The sequence below is a fragment of the Perognathus longimembris genome, chromosome 14 (assembly GCF_023159225.1).
Source record: "Perognathus longimembris pacificus isolate PPM17 chromosome 14, ASM2315922v1, whole genome shotgun sequence".
NCBI classification, from domain to species: Eukaryota; Metazoa; Chordata; class Mammalia; order Rodentia; family Heteromyidae; genus Perognathus; species Perognathus longimembris.
Window position 1 is genome coordinate 11,518,623 of NC_063174.1, and position 19,268 is coordinate 11,537,890.

At 34.1% G+C, this 19,268-nt stretch overlaps 1 protein-coding gene across 3 annotated transcripts in view; it reads left to right on the forward strand.

Moving 5' to 3' along the window:
• Positions 1-19,268, forward strand: part of Mipol1 (mirror-image polydactyly 1) — a 250,668-nt gene that overhangs the window by 54,741 nt on the left and 176,659 nt on the right. For 2 of the 3 annotated variants that reach the window (XM_048362982.1, XM_048362983.1), the window contains exons 4-6: positions 5,810-6,035; positions 8,270-8,390; positions 9,916-10,021. In XM_048362982.1, coding sequence (XP_048218939.1) covers positions 5,810-6,035; positions 8,270-8,390; positions 9,916-10,021 — 453 coding nt within the window. Of the gene's footprint in view, positions 1-5,809; positions 6,036-8,269; positions 8,391-9,915; positions 10,022-19,268 lie in introns of those variants that run through there. The other variant, XM_048362984.1, reaches the window with a different exon arrangement.

Here is a 19,268-nt window from a genome sequence, read left to right on the forward strand (position 1 = left end):
TATTATTATTCTAGACTAAGCAATTGAGGGTTTAAAAACACCAGCATTGAGAATATGGGCAATGTTGAGATTTTTAGAAGAAAGAATTTTTTAAATAACAGTATATTGTTAACAGTATGAAAGTCATTAGAGAGATAAATATAAGGTCATCAAAACATGAAACAGAGCTGGTGTACAATTTGGTATTACAGATTCTAAAAGGTCTTTATCAATTTGTCCAGATGTATAAACTCCAGCTGTCGTTGACATTTTAAATAATTATAATTTAGGAACTATCTAGAGCATCATTTCCAAATAGCTGCAAAATAACATTAAATAGGACAATTTGGAAAATGTCATTTGACATTTTGAATTCCCCCGTTACATTTTTTAGTTTATTTGTAAAGCCATTGGAATAGATGATGCTACATGCAATCGAGGTATTTGACATGTTGAGTTCTTGTGCCCAAATAAAATGGTACTTTTGAAAAGCAAATACATGAATTAATAATAATCATAAATTTTTTTCTGTTTAAGTCATAGAAAAGGACTCAGATTCCATAGGCATGATTGAAAAGAGATTTTATTCTTTAAATCCATATAGAAAAATGAGTTAAAAATATTAATTCAGGGGCTGAGAATATGGCTTAGCAGTAGAGTGCTTGCCTAGCATGCATGAAGCCCTGGGTTCCATTTTTCAGTACCACATAAACAGAAAAAGCTGACAGTGGCTCTGAGGCTTAAGTGGTAGAGTGTTAGCCTTGAGCAAAAAGAAGCCAGGGACAGTGCCCACTCCCTGAGTCCATGCCCCAGGACTGGCAAAGAAAAAAAATCAGTTAATCATGGTAGGATAGTTAACAGTGACATTGATTAAACAAGGACATGGATTACTAAAGAGAATTTCCATTTCAAGCCATAGGAGAGGATGGGTTTAGTTTTAAGTTTCTATATGTATATAGCAAAGAGTATGAATTAGAAGTCTTTTTATTTAATGTTTTTCTTTGTTACTCACTAGTGACCAAAACAGTTTCCAAAGTTCACTTTTGTGGCCGGTTTTTGTGTCTGTGTTTGAATTTCTATGTGTGATTCTTTCAGAATTGATAAGATAATACATAATACAAATAAACTCAGTCAAAGCTTTTGATGCCATTATCACTTCTTAAAGAACTTTCTCCTAGACTAGAGTGCTTATAGAAAATAAAGACTGAATTTAAATTTCCTAAGTGCTGTCCTCTTCTCTTGGTGAGAAGAAGTACTAATTCAGATATTGTATTTAAGTTTGGCTTTGAATAAAATAAAGAAAATTTAGTAATATTAGAGAAATACTTTAAATTTTTCCTGGAAAGTTAAAGTACATTAAGCATTCAACTTGGTTTTAAATATTTTAGGTAAACAATATAAGTGTATATATGTAGGCAGGTAGGTAGATTGTTATTTAAAATGGATAATAATGATAGCATGGTAAAATGTTACTATTTGGGGAATCTGGGTGAAAAATACATAGAATTTTTTAATACTTTATAACTTATATTGGACAAACTACTTTTTTTATTTTTTATTTTTTGGCCAGTCTCGGTGCTTGAATTCAGGGTCTGAGCTTCATATGCTCAAGGCCAGCACTTTACCACTTGAGCCACAGCACCATTTCTGGCTTTTCCTGTTTATGTGGTGCTGAGGAATGGAACCTTGGACTTCATGCATGCTTGGCAAGCACTCTACCACTAAACCACAAAAGTTGGAGACATGGCTTTGGTAGATTGACAGCCAAATGAGCAAGCTGAGCAAGCTCAAGACATTGAGTTCAAACCCCAGTACTAACAACAACAACAGAAATTTAAAGATAAACAGACTTGCTATAAGTTTTTGTCCTCTGGCTTGAACTCAGGGCCTAGGCACTGTACCTGAGCTTTCTGCTCAAGGCTAGCAATCTTCCACTTTGAGGCACAGCTCCACTTCCTATTTTCTATTAGTTACTTGGACATAAGAGTCAAATGGACTTGCTTGCCTTCCTGGGCTGGCTTCAAGCCTCAATCTTCAGATCTCAGCCTCCGATAGGCATGCCTATAGCTTTCTTTTGTCTTTAACATGTTCTGTACTCAGTGTAAAATTTTGTATGATCTCTCATTTCTCCTCTTCTTTTTGAGTATCCTGTTTCATTGATTTCCTTTTCTTTAGATATCTTCACAATCAATCCATTTCATCAACTCACATCTAGGTTATTTGCCTCTTGAAGCTTTTTAACCTTCCTCTTAGAAATGTTCACTCTCCATTGCAACTTATGTCAATAGAAGACCTATTTCTTTGTTTTCTAAATCTGTTCCTTTCCATTGTACCATTACTATACTTATTCTGTTTTCTATCTATAGTCTGCGAACTTCTCACCTAATAAAACCTTTGGGAAGTTCATTTTTTTTGTATTCTTCCTTTGCCCTTTTAGAGAAAATGACTTCTTATAGTTTTCCAATTGAGCATGAATTTCTACTTATGTGCTCTCTAGCTGTTGCCTAATACTTGTTACACTGTGTTCAAATCATTACATCAGTTTGCCATTGACCTGTATTGTAGACACTTTTGTTTGGTTTTGTTTTTGTTGCCAGTCCTGAGGCTTGAACTCAGGGCCTGAGCACTGTCCCTGGCTTCTTTTTGCTCAAGGCTAGCACTCTGCCACTTGAGCCACAGCGCTACTTCCGGCTTTTTCTATATATGTGGTGCTGAGGAATCAAACCCAGGGCTTCATGTATATGAGACGAGCACTTTACCAATAGGCCATATTCCCAGCCCCTCTGTAGATACTTTTTTTTTTTTTTGCCAGTCCTGGGCCTTGGACTCCGGGCCTGAGCACTGTCCCTGGCTTCTTCCCGCTCAAGGCTAGCACTCCGCCACTTGAGCCACAGCGCCGCTTCTGGCCGTTTTCTGTATATGTGGTGCTGGGGAATCGAACCTAGGGCCTCGTGTATCTGAGGCAGGCACTCTTGCCACTAGGCTATATCCCCAACCCTCTGTAGATACTTTTGATGATGCTCTCTGTTTTGTTTTATTCATGTTTATTGTGCTTATATCCTTTTACAGGACATATACTGATCATTGTAGGGTTTCAGTGAATGATAGTAAACTATTGAATAAGGAAGCTAATTAGAAAAGTTAAAACCTCTATACAAATTATAAAGCATAATACAGTAGGGTGGACAGGAAGAGCATTGAGAGTGCATTCAGAATTTAACAATAATTTGCTGAGATTATATTTGCCAAAATAGATGATAAAAGACAGGAATGTTTTATAAATCAGTTTTGTATATAAGGTAAAATGAAATCTGCTTACTCTCAGAAGAAAAGTGTGAATAATCTGATTTGCCAAACAGGCTCTGTATATCTGATGAATAATTCTAATTAGGAATTACTCCAATAGTCCTCCTATTGGGAATCTTTTACATCTACTCTAAACTTTGGGGAAATTAGGCCAGTTATAGCTGAAGTAAACTGAAAGTTCAAGTATCACAAAATTTGACATTAAGTCAACCTAAATAAAGATATATAAAACTAGTTAGGAAATAGTGAATATAGATAATCATGAGTAAATAAGGAGAGAAATATAAAATGCTGAAAAGAGATGTTGAACTAGACCTAGAAATCTAGAGGTTAAGAAAATGGAACAAGTTGTAGATAGTGGTAAATTTAGTGTCAAACAAGTCAGAGTCAGGACTTTTGAGGGCCTAAAGCACTTGTGTATGTTGTTGTCACAGGGATCTGGGGGCTTTTATAGCAGACACTGTTCATCGCCTATTCTCTTTCCTTTTAAAGAATCTTTCTACCTCATAAACTGGAGAATAGTGTGGCCCTATTGTGTTTTTATGATATGTCCCTGGGAGCAATTTCATTGATAATGCTTTCAATAACTATTCATAGTTTTTTTTCTCTTAGTTACTTAAAACATATATATTAGTGTTAGAAAACATAGTTTCTTAGTGATAAAAGGTTTTCCTAGTGTCCAAATGTAACATTCCCTTATCTAGATTATTTTGAGTGTTCCATGTTGAGTGTTAATGTTAGAAAACATGGAGTGTTTCCTAGTAGCCATATATAAAATTCCCTCATCTAGATTATTTTCAAGGTTCCATTCTACCATCAGCATCAATTAGAAAAGTAGTCTAGCTAATGAACATTTAAAGCAGACTAAGAGTTTTGAGAAAAGGTTTCTAGAATTGTTAAAGTTTCATATGAAAATATTGTTGAAATGTTATGAATATCTCACAGTATGTGGTTCAGATATTTCTCTTTATTAACTTTTTTTTTTTAAAACTCAGGCCTGTGCTCCCTAGGCAGACACTTTAACATTTGAGCCATATACCCAGTCCTTTCTCTCCTAATTCATTCACTTACACAAAGTGAAATCAGTGTAATTTCAAAAACAAATGACTTACAATCTAAGCTTCTAGTTACCAATGATAATAATGTTTAGCCAGACACGGGGGCTCCAGCCTGCAATCTACCTAATCAGGAGTGTAGATCGGAAGATCATGATTCATAGCCAGCAGTAAAATCCTTAAGACTCTCCAATAAAACTACCAAAACTCCAGAGGTAGAGCTGTGGCTCAAATGGTAGAGTACTGTCCTTGCTCAGGGATAGAATCCTGAGTTCAAGCCCTGTGATCACACGCACGCACACTGCATACTGCACACACACACAAGGAAGGAAGGTAGGTAAGGAGAGATGAAAGGAAAGAAGAAAGAAGGAAGGGAAGAAGGAAAGAAGAGAGAAAGAGGAAAGAAGGAAAAAAGGAAGGAAGGAGGGGAAAGGGGAGGGAGGGAAAGAAGGGGATAATGTTCAGATTTAAATCTTGTAACCCACTATAAAAGCAGAAAAATCAGAATGAATATATTCTGAGAGTTACTTTTTAAGTGTCCCTACTTTTTTTTTTTTAATTCCCAAATCTCCCATGACTAAAAAGCATTTGAAATGTAATTGGTTGGAGAAGGAATTGACAAAAATCAGATGAGGCACATCTGTCTTTTAAAGCTAAAAGAATTATTTCTGCTGGAATTAATAAAAACAAGTGCCAGTGAATATTTGCATCAGGGATCAGATTTACAATACCATAGTTAGTTTTGAACTTTTTTGGTGATTTTCACCCAACTTTTATTATATCATTAAAAATAGATTCTTTCTTGGAAGTATATTAATTACAATTTCAGATAAAAATAATTTTTGTGAGAAACCCATACATACAAAGTAAGATTTTCTAGTATTTAATAAAAACGGAGACTAAAACAATTCTTATATCCATTTTGATGTTTTGATGATTACAAAATAGCAGTTAATATTTATTATGTCAAATGTGAGGCCAAGTATTTTAAGTACCCAGTTCTCACAACTCAATTAAGTGTTATTATATTTGCATTTCACAGATAGGAAACTGAGATAAGTGGGGATAAATAACTTGCCCAACATTGTTCACATAGAAAACCTGGAATTCTGACCCATACAGTCAGATACCAGTGTCTGTGCACATTGTCATCTCATAAATGATTAACTTATCGTATCCTATTTTGAGAAATCAGGAAAAATATCTTTAGTGGCTCTCAGGATTGAGTGAATGCTGGAATCATCTGAAAGACTTCCACTGTAGGGATTTAATTAGTACATAGTGTATTCTGGCCCTCAGATACTTGGAAACTAAGGCTATTCCAACACATTGCAAAGGCTGTGAACCATTGCCCTAAATATCTGACTATTAAGTGTACTTTAAAGCCATAAGGATATTTATTTCCACAAAATTTATTTGACTAAATGATTTTAGTATGTAACTATGTCATCTTTATGTATTGTGTTTGCGTACAGATAGAGCCCACATTTCTCTTGAAGAGGAGACTACGGAGAGAAATAAAAATGGACAGCTAGGTGAGCAACCGACTATGAATTCTGAGGAGAACAAGCATCAAAACTTGGAGGACTTAGGAAGAGAAGTCACATTTGATGACACAGAATTGCCAGGACAGGTATCAAGGAATTTTCAAGTTGCCAGTCCTCATCCAGATGATGAGACATCTGAAAATCCCAAGTGAGTGCCACACTTAGCCTTTTATCTAGAGGGAAAGAACTTTTCTCTCTCCCATGTGTTTCCTTTCTTTCTAAATTTGACATGTCAGAAACTTGAGAATTTGAGGAATCTTCCCAACATTTGCTATTGTTTTCATAATATTGGTACAGTTTGTCAAGAGAAAACACACAAGTTAAGTTTGAAGGAAGGCAATAAAGTTTTATTCCTTTTGAACAAAATTTCTTTAACCTTTCACTATATGTGAAAATAACTGTTAAGATACTATTCATCAAAGCCAAAAGCTAGTAGTGATAGGACAGATTAAGCCCACGTAAATATTTTAGGTTTTAGATTGCACTATTTGTCATTAAATTTGAATACTTTTAGAGTGATCCTGTACTCTGCTATTTGCTTTCCTTATTATTTTACTCTGCAACTTTTACCCATCTACCTTGGCTATTTCATGAAGAAGTTTGTATTTATGATACCTGTGGCTGTTATCTTTGTTAATAAGATACTTGAATAATTAATCACATTTTAGGAAAATATTGTTGGATTTTAAATTTTAATGATAATTCTATTTTTAGTCTAGACAAAATCATATTTTCTAAAATGCTACTTGAAAAGTTTTTTAAAAAAATAGGAATAACTATTTCTATTAGGTATAGTTAAGTACCTGTCTGTAATCACTCTGAACTGAAAAGTTGGGGGGGTTATTGGTCTAGTCTAGCTCACACAAAGCATTTAGCAAGACACTATTTCAGTAAAAAAAAAAAAAAAAAATGCTGGTACGGTGGGGATCACCTGTAGTCCTAGTTCAATATGAGGCATTATTGGAGGATTTTGGCACCTCAAGCAAAAATTCAAAACCGTGCTGGAAAAATAACTGATGCTGAAAGGTCTGGGGAATAGGGCTCAAGTGGTCAGGTGCCTGCATAGCAAGCGCAAGGCCCTGTATTGAAACTTTAATACCACCAAAATAAAAGAAAGAAATTTCTATTTACTTGTAAACTATTCTGTAGATACATTAATGAGTATTAGCATACAGTGACATATTCACTGTCTTAGTATGTTTCTTTTACTTAGCATCAGACTATTACTGGGGTTCTATTTGAGGTTTATTTTAGGGGCTATGGGGAAGGATTCACAAAGGAGCAATAAAAATTTAAAACCACACAGGAAAATGAATGGTAGAGCATGGGCTAAAGTGAGGGGTGTGTGTGTGTGTGTGTGTGTGTGTGTGTGTGTGTGTGTGTGTGTGTGTTGGGGGAGGGGATGTTGTACCATGTCTGGAGCTTGAACTCAGGGCCGGTGTGCTGCCACTGAGTTTTTGTGCTGAAGGCTAGATTTCTACCACTTAAACCACAGCTCCACTTCCAGTTTTTGGTGGTTAGTTGGGGATTAGTGTCTCAGGGACTTTCCTGACCTCAGACTGTCTTGGAACCTTGACCTCCGCTTCTGAGTCACTAGAATTATAGGCATGAGATAAAGTCAGATTCTAAGATCTCTAGTATAGTTACAACAGGAGATATGTAATACTATACTTCTATCCCAAGATAGTGATTCCTAGATTTGTCTATGCTTACACATTTAAGGTAATGCCTTCCTAAAACAATCTTTTTTCCCCTTTCTTTCCTTTATGCTATTTTCATACAAGTTACTAGTATTCTCAAATAACATACAAAATATCAAAGCATTAATTTCACTTGACATTAAATGTTGTGGGAATATTTTATTTTAATGTGTTAAAATTAATAATGAATATGTGATATAATTAAAAATAAAATATACCTGTTAATTTCTGCATATTTAGAAGAGCAAGAAATATGATACAGTCCTATTTGGAATTACTAATTGAAATAATCTTTTAGCGCTAAAATTTGAGTGATTTTTGTTGATTACTGAGCCATGAGTCTCTTAGGTCTTACTAAATGCTTCCCACAGATTTAACTGTCTCAGTTGATAGACTGGCATCTCTTTGTGAGATGGAGGTATACTTTAAGAATACTTTCAATTGGGCTGGGATGTAGCTCAGTGGCAAAGTGCTTGCCTAGCAAGTGCAACGTCCTGGGTTCCATCCCCAGTACCAAAAAAGAAAAGACCAAAAAAAAATATACAGTTAAAAAAATGCAACCAAAAAAGAATACTTTTAGAAAGAGAAGTTTATAATTAGGTACCTTTACATGTTTATTATTAAACTTCATTTTGAAGTATAAAATGGTCTATATTATCTATTAATAGTTTTCTTTTTACAGCATTATGGAAAATAAGAATGATTTGAATTATGAATATAGGATTTCTCACCAGCTTACTTCAGAAGAAACCATAGCATTTCTTCTAAAAGAATTGGATATTCTCAGAGCAAGCAATAAAAAGGTATACTACAGAAAGTCTGATTATTATACAGTGCACTTTTAGCTGTTGGCCTTGTAAATTTTCTTTTTCAGCATCATTATTTTGACTTATTTCTTTAATCCTGCACCAGTAGTTTTATGTTGTTTTCTTACTTTGCCATCAGAGTGTGGTTGAATCAAGTGATTGGCTGTGAAAATAGGGTGTTTTTTTTTTCTGTTTTCTTCTTCTTGGTCTATAATGTTTCTCATATAAATAAGGTAGATACCTATAAAACAAACATTTAAGTTTTATAGAAGTAGTTTAGCACCGTTGAGTATGACAAATATGTACTATGTGCATGTTATTTTCTTAATTTCTCTTTTTTTAAGTATCTGTGCCTTATATTTCATCTCAACAATATGCGTAATAGAATTTCTCTCCATATCAGTATTTTATTGACATCCATTAGTTGTTCAAAGGGATTTCTTTTGGACACATCATATGCATTCACCATGCCTTGATGAGTCTTATCTACTTCATCACTGTCCCTTATCAATCCTCCTTTCCAGACCATCTTCACCAACCTTCATCATTCCATATTCACACATGTACATAAAGTATTTTGACCATATTCTCTCTCATTCACTCTTCCCTTTACCATTCCCACTCACTTTACTACTATCCCAGACTTTTAAATTCCTGTCATTCATTTTATAATTTAAAGTAACAAATGATACTGTCCTTTACCTGGTGTCATCTTATACTGTTGGATTTTATTTAGTCCAGCTTGTTATATCAAGTTCTTTCTTTTAATTAATAGATACATTCCTCTGAGCATTAGTAACATTCATTTTCTGTGGATCTTTTCTTTAAAAACACTGCTACCTTTCTGATTTTAATATTCTTATTGTTTGACCTAATCAGACTGAAACATGGTGTTACGAATGTTGATTATTTCTCAAGGAAAACAACAGGAAGGACAAAAGCCTAGGGCAGAATTAAAAAAATATTTGGAAGGATTCCCTGTAAGGATGAGATTTTTTTGTGCTTTCATTTAGTAGTTATTATATGCCAATTATGAGTCAAGATGGCAGTGCCAATTTATGTGGAGTATTATGAGATAGCATTCATAAAAAAGATTTGTATCAGATATTAAGATTATTATCTTAATTAATTTTGTTTCCAAATATTGTAATTACTAAGAGAAGCTGTAAAACTGCTGTCTATTATTTTAATATTAGCAGAGACCTTCCAAATCTTTTGCTTTAAGACAAAGGAATGGAGATGAGATTGCTTTTCCAGTAGTTACTTTTAACAACAATGTTTCCCTTTATTTATGTATATTTACAAATAGAAATTTAGTGTGTATTTGGATGTTTTTGTAATTTCTGTGTCATTTCCTTATAAAATGCCTTACCACCTAATTTTTTCCTTGGAGTTACTGGATTTTGGTAGTTAGTATAACATCCTATTAGAGTTTAGAAATAAAATTTTACTTTGAAGTAAATTATATTGGGAAATGACAGTTATATAATAAGTATACACTTTTTTTTTCAATGTGTTTTAGCTTCAAGAAGCTCTGACCAAAGAAGATAAAGAACATAGACAATTGAAGCTTATGCTAGAACTCCAGGAGAAAGCAACAGAAGCTAAAATTGCTGAAAAGACAGCAGGTATGGTAGATGAGTGTGTTAGCATACAGCCTGAAGAGTGACACAGAGGTTGTTAAATAATGTGTCTTGGTGAATACTAGCAAACTGCCTTATTTGCCAAAGGAGGAGAGCTCCTCTCTTTCTCTTATTGTTTTTTTTTTTTTTTTTTTTTTTTTTGGCTGCTTAGAAAATAGGTGGCTTTAACATCCTGGTACTGGTATTAGTGAGAGCTTTACCTGTATTCATACTGATTTGGCCATTAAATGCATTGTTAACACCATGTCAATCCAATCACAAAAAGGTTGTTTGTTTTGTTGGAAGGGCCTGAACAAACAAGGGGAAATAATGATTACCAGTGCCTCTACCTTTCAACCAGCAGTTCAAATACCACTTATTGTTTTAGCTTGTGGAGAGGAAATATTTCTCCTTTGTAAGACGATAGGCATATATTCATTGCCAGTGGAAACCTACATTTGATTTAAAAATCAGTTTTGTGCAATTAATCAGTTAATATCTAGTGATACGGATAATGACAGAGATAATGTTTTCCCTGAGATTAAGGTTGCTACAGTTTTGTTGTAAATGAATGCCTTAAATATGTTTAGAGTCTATTTTTAATCACATCTCTACAAACAATACATTTTAGCATATATAAGATGTTACACAGATTTAATTAGAACTTCTCAAGTCTGCTATCTTCATATATGTATATCCCTGTAGTTCTATCTCACAGTTTTCCTGTGTTAAGGAAAGAAAATTTTTATAAAATAATAGATATTAGCATTTGGAAGAATTTTAGAAATGACTTATTTAGCATTTACACCAATTGGAATGATTTTAAAAATAATTTCAAAATTAGTTTGAAGTTATAATCACGCTTTACATGCCACTTACCATGTATATAAAAGATTTTGGGTCTTTTAGATAAGAGATGTGATTACTTAATATACTCTGCAATATATAACTGTAGAAAGTAGAACTGAACTTCACTATGAACATAAAGATAACCATATATAAATACTCTTGTAGAACAATAGATGATTTCTTCTATGTGATAACAAAGTACCATAAAGTTTTATATCTGTTTTAGTTAGGAGATATGAAAATAGTAGATTTTAAGGAAAATTAATTATATGCTAACATGAGTAGTACAAGTATAAGCTTATAACAATTTAGGAGGCAATGACTTTCATCAAAATCAAATATATGTATTTGTAAACTTGGACAATATTATAAAAAGTCCTTTTTTTGAATTATGCATAATAATAGAAGTCTTACAGAAGTAATAGAGTAAGTTTTGTCTATCACTACTTACTGAGATCATGATTTCATATATTTGTATAGCCTATTCATTTATGGGATGGGGAACTCAGGCAATAATATTGACATTTTCATACCATTACCACATACTTTAATTATTTGGCTGTTGGTATATAGTTATGGATTCCTCTTAATTGAATGATTTGAATTATGTGTGCATAAAATGGAAAGAATTTGATTTTTTTTTTCTGTTTTTTGGTCAGTCATGGTGCTGAACTCAGGACCTGGGTGCTATCCCTGAGCTTTTTTCAATCAAGGCTGGTGCTCTACCACTTTGAGCCACAGCTCTACTTCCAATTGTTTTATTCTCATTAATCATATCTTGCTAGTAACAAATATTCTACTAAATGTTAACTCAGAGATATTGAATATATCCACCCATATAGCAGTGTTATATAGCTTTTCTCAGACAAAACAATTTAGTTAAGAGACTGCTAAATACCTAGTCATAAAAATGATGCAAAATACAAATCTCCCAAGTTTCTAAAAATATATAAGGATACACATAGATTTGTTTGTTTGTTTGTTTGTTTTTTGCCAGCCCTGGGGCTTGAACTCAGGGCCTGAGCACTGTCCCTGGCTTCCTTTTGCTCAAGGCTAACTAGTGCTCTGCCATCTTGAGCCACAGTGCCACTTCTGGCCTTTTCTGTTTATGTGGTGCTGAGGAATCTAACCTAGGGTTTCATGTATATGAGGCAAGCACTCTTGCCACAAGGTCATATTCCCAGCCCAAGGATACACATAGTTTTGAAAATGTTTTAGTTTTATCTTATTTTATAAAGAGCTTAAGATATTTTACTTATAACAGTAGAATTTTTTTTAAATTTTTTATTATTATAGGGGTGATGTACAGAGATGTGACAGTTACATGAGTCAAGTAAAGAGTATATTTCTCTTTGGACAATGTCATTCCTTCCCTTGTACTCTCTAAGTTTTTCACTCCCATCCCCACATACAAGTTGTATGGTTCATTTTCAACAGTGTCTAGTGAGTATCACTCCTACATTGTTCACTCTTTGTACCCCCATTTTTGAGGAGAAAATTACTTTTATAATGTCAACATTTAAAAAACTACTTCGGAATCTATTACTTTGAAACTACAACATTAGTACATTGCTGGATTCTTGAATTTTCCATAATTTTTCATTATGTATATGATTTTAAATAAATGTAGTTATTACCAAGTGCAGTTAAAAACATAAAAACCAGTATTGAAATAGAGGAACAGATCTGCAATTACACGTAATAAACCTTTCTTTTAACATGAAATAACAAAGAAGTATGGATGTTTGTGTCTATAGCTACTCATTTGTATATGCAGAATAAAATGTGTGTATATTATGAACTTCACACACACCTAAATATAATGTAAATAAGTAAAATATTAACATTCCAAGAAGGGAAAAGTATTCCATAATAAAAAATACTTGTAAAAACATCTGAACTTAATATTTAAAAATAGTAAATATGATATAAAATTTTCTTTATGGATTTTTAAATTAGTTAAAATATGAGGAATAATTTTTTTGTCAGTCTTGGAGTTTGAACTCTGGGTATGGGCACTATCCCTGAGCTTTTCAGCTCAAAGGTAGCAGTCTACCACTTGAGCCATAGTACTACTACTGTTTATCTGGAGGTTAATTGGAGATAAGAATCTCATAGACTTTCCTGCCCAGGCCAACTTTGATTCACGATCTTCAGATCTCAGCCTCCTGAGTAGGATTACAAGGGTGAGCTACCGGTTTCTGCCTGGAATAATTTTTATAATAGATATTCCTTAGAATATATAAAATACAAAGATTTATTTAGAAACACATTAATAGAGTATTAGTTATGATAGCAAGAGCATTAAATCTAACAGTCATTAAATAAGTTATGGTATATGTATATTATGATACTACTATGCATTATTTAAAAACTTTGTGAAATTGTGCTGAGATGAACATAGTTGTGCTGGTGGCTTTAGTGTGGTCTTGCTTGTAATCTTTTGGGTAGATGCCCAAAAATAAGGCTGCTGGTTCATAGGGGAGGCTCTCTGTTTAGCTTTCTGAGGACCCTCCATATTGCTTTCCAGCGTGGTTGAACAAGTTTACACTCCCACCAACTATGTAGTAGGGTTCCCTTTTGGCTATATCCCCTCCAGCATATGTTATTATTAGTTTTCCTGATAATGGACATTCTTACTGGGGTGAGGTGGAATCTCAGTGTTGTTTTGATTTGCATTTCTTTTATGGCCAATTCATGTATCTCTTAGGCATTTTTATTCCCTCTTCAGAGAAGTCTCTCTTTAGGTCTTTGGCCCATTTGTTGAGGGACAGTTGGTTCTTTGTTGGATTTGTTTTGGAGGAATTTAATTTTTTGAGTTCTATGTATTTTAGCTATCTGTTGTATGGCTGGTAAGGATCTCCCAATCTGTGGGCTTTCTGTTATCTTGCAAGCTATGTCCTTTGCCATGCAGAAGCTCTGCAGGTTGATGCGATCCTATTTGTCCAACCTTTCATTGACTTGTCGTGTTTCTGGGACTTTATTAAGAAAGTTCATGGTAGAACAATTTGTCATCCCTAAAATATGGAACCAACCCAGATGCCCCTCAGTAGATGAGTGGATTAAGAAAATGTGGTACATATACTGAATGGAATTCTATGCCTCTATCAGAAAGAATGGCATTGTCCCACTCAAGGAAATGGAAGGACTTGGAAAAAACCATATTAAGTAAAGTGAGCCAGACCCCTGATATCACTGTAACTGATTTTAGTACCCTGGATACTGTATATATGTGTTTTGGAACTAGGGAAGGGAAAGGGAATACCAGAATCAAGAGACAAAAGATAAAAAGACAATTCCAAAAGCAATACTTACAAAATCATTTGGTATAAACCAACTGAACAACTCATGGGGGGTGAGGGGAAGAGGCAGGAGAAAAATGAGGGAGGAGGTAACAAGTTGGATAAGAAATGTACTCACTGCCTTAAATATGAAACTGTAACCCCTCTGTACTTCACTTTAACAATAAAGAAATTAAAAAAAAACTTGTGAAAAATAATTGATAATATCTAAAAATCTTTATAACTCCTACTTAAGTAAAGAAACAATGAGAATTCTGTACTAGTAAAATAATTTTGTTCAAAGAAACAGCATTTCTACATAAATGAAAGGCCAGTTTTAGTTGTCTTTAAATGGAACTGGTAATGTTTCTGGGAACAGTTTCTGCCTTTTTAATGTTTCTACAATGAGCATGTAGTTGATTTACTTTACTTTTGAAAGCTATCATTTAAAAAAAAACACACTGATTTTACACTCTAATCTTAAAATATTTCCTATGACAAATTTGAAACATAAAGACTACATGGACCAAAGTTTTATAAAAACCATTTGATGGCCATCGAATTTGCTATTTTAGCCATGGTATTTTTCTAATCCTTCAGCTTCCCTCATATTCATTTCAGTATCTTCTTTTATGTATCTGTATATACATTTGTGAAAATTAAAATTTTAAAGTATGTATATAGATATGTAAATACAATTTTACAAAAAATTCAAATTATATGCCACCAATAATATGATATATCATTAATTATAATTTATATCATGTTAATTATAACTATTTCACGTAAAATATTCAAATATTTAAATATAAATATCTAATTAGTACTCACATAAAGCAAATGTACCAGTTCTCTGTAGTTTGAAGCAATTGGGAAGTGTAAAATCTTGGCGGTACTTTAATCACCCTTCCTTCACACACATACACAGACAGTAGTATATTTTACTAAAACGTGAATTTGGAACTTAAAAAATGGAACATAGAAGAACTGAGCTTGTGTATCTATAAAAAAACTTTCATGTGGAGTGTTGTTCAGTCTCAACTTTTTTTTTTTTTTGTTTTCCTGTTGGTTTTTACACAAGGTGACTATTTTCATCCTATATGAATCTGCAAGCCTTTGACACAGCGCCTTCCTTTGAGGCTTGAGTTCAGGCCTGTGTGCTGAGCTCTTGCTGTAGGCTAAAGGCTAGCTCACTATGAATTAAGTCACAGTTCCCCTTTAGGCGTGTGTACTCTCCCAGACTTTCTGGACTTTCTTGCCCCAGCTGGTTTTGAAATTGCAATTCTTAGATCTCAGCCTCCTGAGTAGATAGGATTACAGGTATAAGCCACCAGTGCCCAGTCTTCCCTTCCTTTTCATACTTCACTATCGATGTGTGTCATCATCATCATTGATAGTTTTTATTAAATACCTAAGTGTTGCATTTGAACAATATGAACTTGCTTAAAAATCAAACAAGAACTATTTATTGAGGTTCCATTTGAAGTAGATATTGTTAGACACTGAATATACATCAACAAATAAAACATTTGGGACTTCCAGCATTTTCTTTGCTTTCAATTGCTTTTCAATCACAATGCATCATATATATTAAGTAATGCCTAAATGCTGGGCATTGCTGTGTGCTGGTGGCTCTGTAAACCTAGCTACTCAGGAGACAGAGATCTGAGGATCTCACTTTCAAGCCAGTCTGGGCAGGAAAGTCCGTGAGGCTCTTGTCTCCAAAAGAGCTGGATGTGGATTATGGCTCATGTGGTAGAGCATTAGCCTTGAGTAAAAGAAGCTAAGGGAGCCAGGCTCTGGTGGCTCATGCTTGATGCTAGTAATCCTAGCTATTCAGGAGGCTGAGACCAGCCAAGGCAGAAAAGTCCTTAAGACTCTTACCTCCAATAAACTAATCAGAAAAGGCCAGAAGTGGCACTGTGGCTCAGGGAATAAAGCCACTAGCCTTGAGCACAAAGAGGCTCAGGGACAGTGCCTAGGCCCTGAGTTCAAGCCTGAAGATCAGCCAAAAAAAAAAAAAAAAGCTCATGGACAGCACCCACTGAGTTCAAGCTACAAGACTAGGAAGAAAAAACAAAAAACAAGGTTAGCCTTTACATTCTGACCTGGGTTCTAATATTTTAACAGTGATCATGTATATAACAGTTTCATTAAATCTTGGTTAAACTCTATAGTAGTTGGCTTTTGTGTTTAAAATTAAATAATGTTTTTAAGTGTTTAACCTGTGGGTGTCAGATCAGTAAATGGTAATTATGCTAAATTGATTACTATAATCATCTTGTTTTCTCAAGGTTTCTTGCAGATATGGGAAGCTGTTTTTCTATGAAGGGCTATTTGTATATTTATAAACAGTCTGAAGGGCCATGTAAAATTATCAGTGCATGCAGAAAGGCCACCAACCCTAGAATATGTATGCATAGTGTCATGTAGAACATGGTTTCAAGGGCCTTACTTCATCCTGTACCTGAACCTTTCCCAATAGATTGAATTGTGAACACTTTTAAAGCATTTCTGACAATTTGTACTTCTGTCACTAACTATCCCAAATGAATTAGGATAATTAGATAATTATCCTATAAGCATTTTCATATGGTTTTGTTTTGTCAAGAATTTGTTTTGAACCTGGGTGTAGGTGGCTTAACGCCTGTAATTCTAGCTACTCAGAAGCCTGAAATCTGATGATCACTGAAGCCATCCCAGGCAGAAAAGTCCATGAGACTCTTATCGTCAAAAAACTACCCAGACAAAGCCGGAGGTGATGCTGTGGCTCCAGTGGTAGAGTGCTATCCTTGAGCATAAAGAGGCTCAGGGACAGTGCCAAGGCCTTGAGTTCAAGCCCTAGGACTAGCAAAAAAGAAAGAAATAAAAATGAAAAAGAAACAGAATTCATTTTCAGCCAGGCACTAGTTTCTCATTCACCTCTAATCCTAGCTACTCAAGAGGCTGATATCTGTGAATCATGGCTTGAAACTAGCCCAGGCAGAAACGTCTGTGAGAGTCTTATCTTCCATTTAACCAGCAAGAAGCCAGAAGTAGAGCTATGGCTCAAGTGATATATTGCCAGTATTGAGCAAAAAACTAAGGCACAGTTCCCAGGCCCTAATTTCAAGCATCACTAATACACACACACACACACACACACACACGCACGCACGCACGCACGCACACACACAATTTTATTGATAATTTCATATGATTACCATAATATTTCATTTTTCCTCATTGTCAGATTGAATTTTATTGAGGAAGTTTAAAGCATGAAACGTTTTTCTTAAAGCTCTAAGAAACTGTATGATGTCAAACATCTGTAATCTCAGTACTCAGGAGACTTGAGTTGAGAGGATCTTGAGTTTAAAGCGAATCTGGGTTACAGAGAGACACTGTCTTTGAAAATAATGATCTACATGAAAAAAAAGGAAAAATATAAATAGATCATATTTATTCTTAGGAGAACTTACCTCATTCTTTCCTATGTGTTAACACTGAGAAAAATTGATGTCATTGTGCCTGGCTTAGAGTCATTAAATTATGCAAATGGTTAATAGTGTTTGAAAAACTTTAGTATGTATGACCTTCAAATGTTAGGGGGGTGTTTTAGAGAAATATTTAAGATACTTTAGAGAAACTTTTATGTTTCTGATATAACAGAGTGATTAAACTATAAACGTGTGTTTTAATTAAATTGCATTTAACAGAAGTTAAATCATATTTAGCAGTAATCCATCTATGGCTTGATTTATATCGATTAATTTTTTCTTATGCTAGTGATTTGTTTATAACTTTTAAAAACAGCCTGTTCAATTAAACCTTTCCTTTTACCTAAACAGCCTTTGTGGGCATTGTCTGGTGTTTATTGTTGCTTTAATTTTTATTATTCTATTGCATTTCCATATACAGATGCTGTTTAAATTTTACATAAGAGAATTTATTTAAATATTTTTCTTAAGTTGTCTTTGTGATGTTTAAAATATTTATATTTTTTTAAAGCCTCATTTTTCTATTTCTTAAATGCTCACGTTAGAGCCTCTGCCTTATGTGTTAGTTATTTTTCTTTCTTGCATGTCATCCATTAAAGATTAGCTGTGGAAGGTTGGAGCATGGAGAGATTATGAATGACAGAACAACTCCTGTAGAATAATAATCAGTTTTTGGTATTTAATGCTGTTTGACTTTTGCAGACACATTTCTTATTAACCTTTGGTACAAAGAGAAATCCAGGTTCCTGATATCTCATGGAGAAGATGAATTTGAGATCCTCTGCCAATTAAACTGAAATAAAGCCAATATTGAGTGTTAGCCAAAAGAACTCCTTAGTTTCTAAGTCTCATGTTTATAAGGCAGTCTATCTGTCTCTCTTACTACATTTTAACATGTAATTCAATGGCCGCATAATGTGCTTAGGTTACTTGTACTGCTGATATAAGCACTAAACTGCCTTTTGTCTTTCAACATATATTTCTTTGTGTGCATGAAAATTTATACTGTTGTGTACAGAAAAGGAAAAATTGTCAATCCCTTCTTATTACAGAGCTTATACATTTGTTTTGGTGCTGAATAGTTTGTGAATGTCCAGAGAATCACAGGATGGAATTCCTGAATCTTACAACTTAGGGTTTGCTAGTAAGATTAAAATTTAAATGCTAAAAAATATAGATAACAATCATATCAAGACATTTCAACTAATTGTCATGGAAAAGTAAAAGTTCTGAAAATTATTTGGCTGGAGATGTGACTGGGGGGGGTGGAACAAAACTTTGCTAACATGTGAGAGGTCCAAGGTTTAAATCCTAGCATCTCAAAGGGAAAAAATTCTTCTACAATACCATATCTCAGGTGGTGCTGCTGACCAGACAATGACTAAGAACAAGAATTCTTGGGAAGCTGAGGCAAGAGTTCAAGCCCAGCCTTATACAAAAGGAACTTCTGTGTCGATGATGATGATGATGATGATGATGATGATGATGATAAATTATAGAACAAGGAGGAGGAGAGAATGAGAGAGTTCTATATACCATAAGTACAGAAAACTGCATATTTATTTTTAAGAAATAATGCATGGTTAAATCCTATGTTTTGTATGGCTGTTATAATTAGCAATAAAATATGAAAAGCTTTCAAAC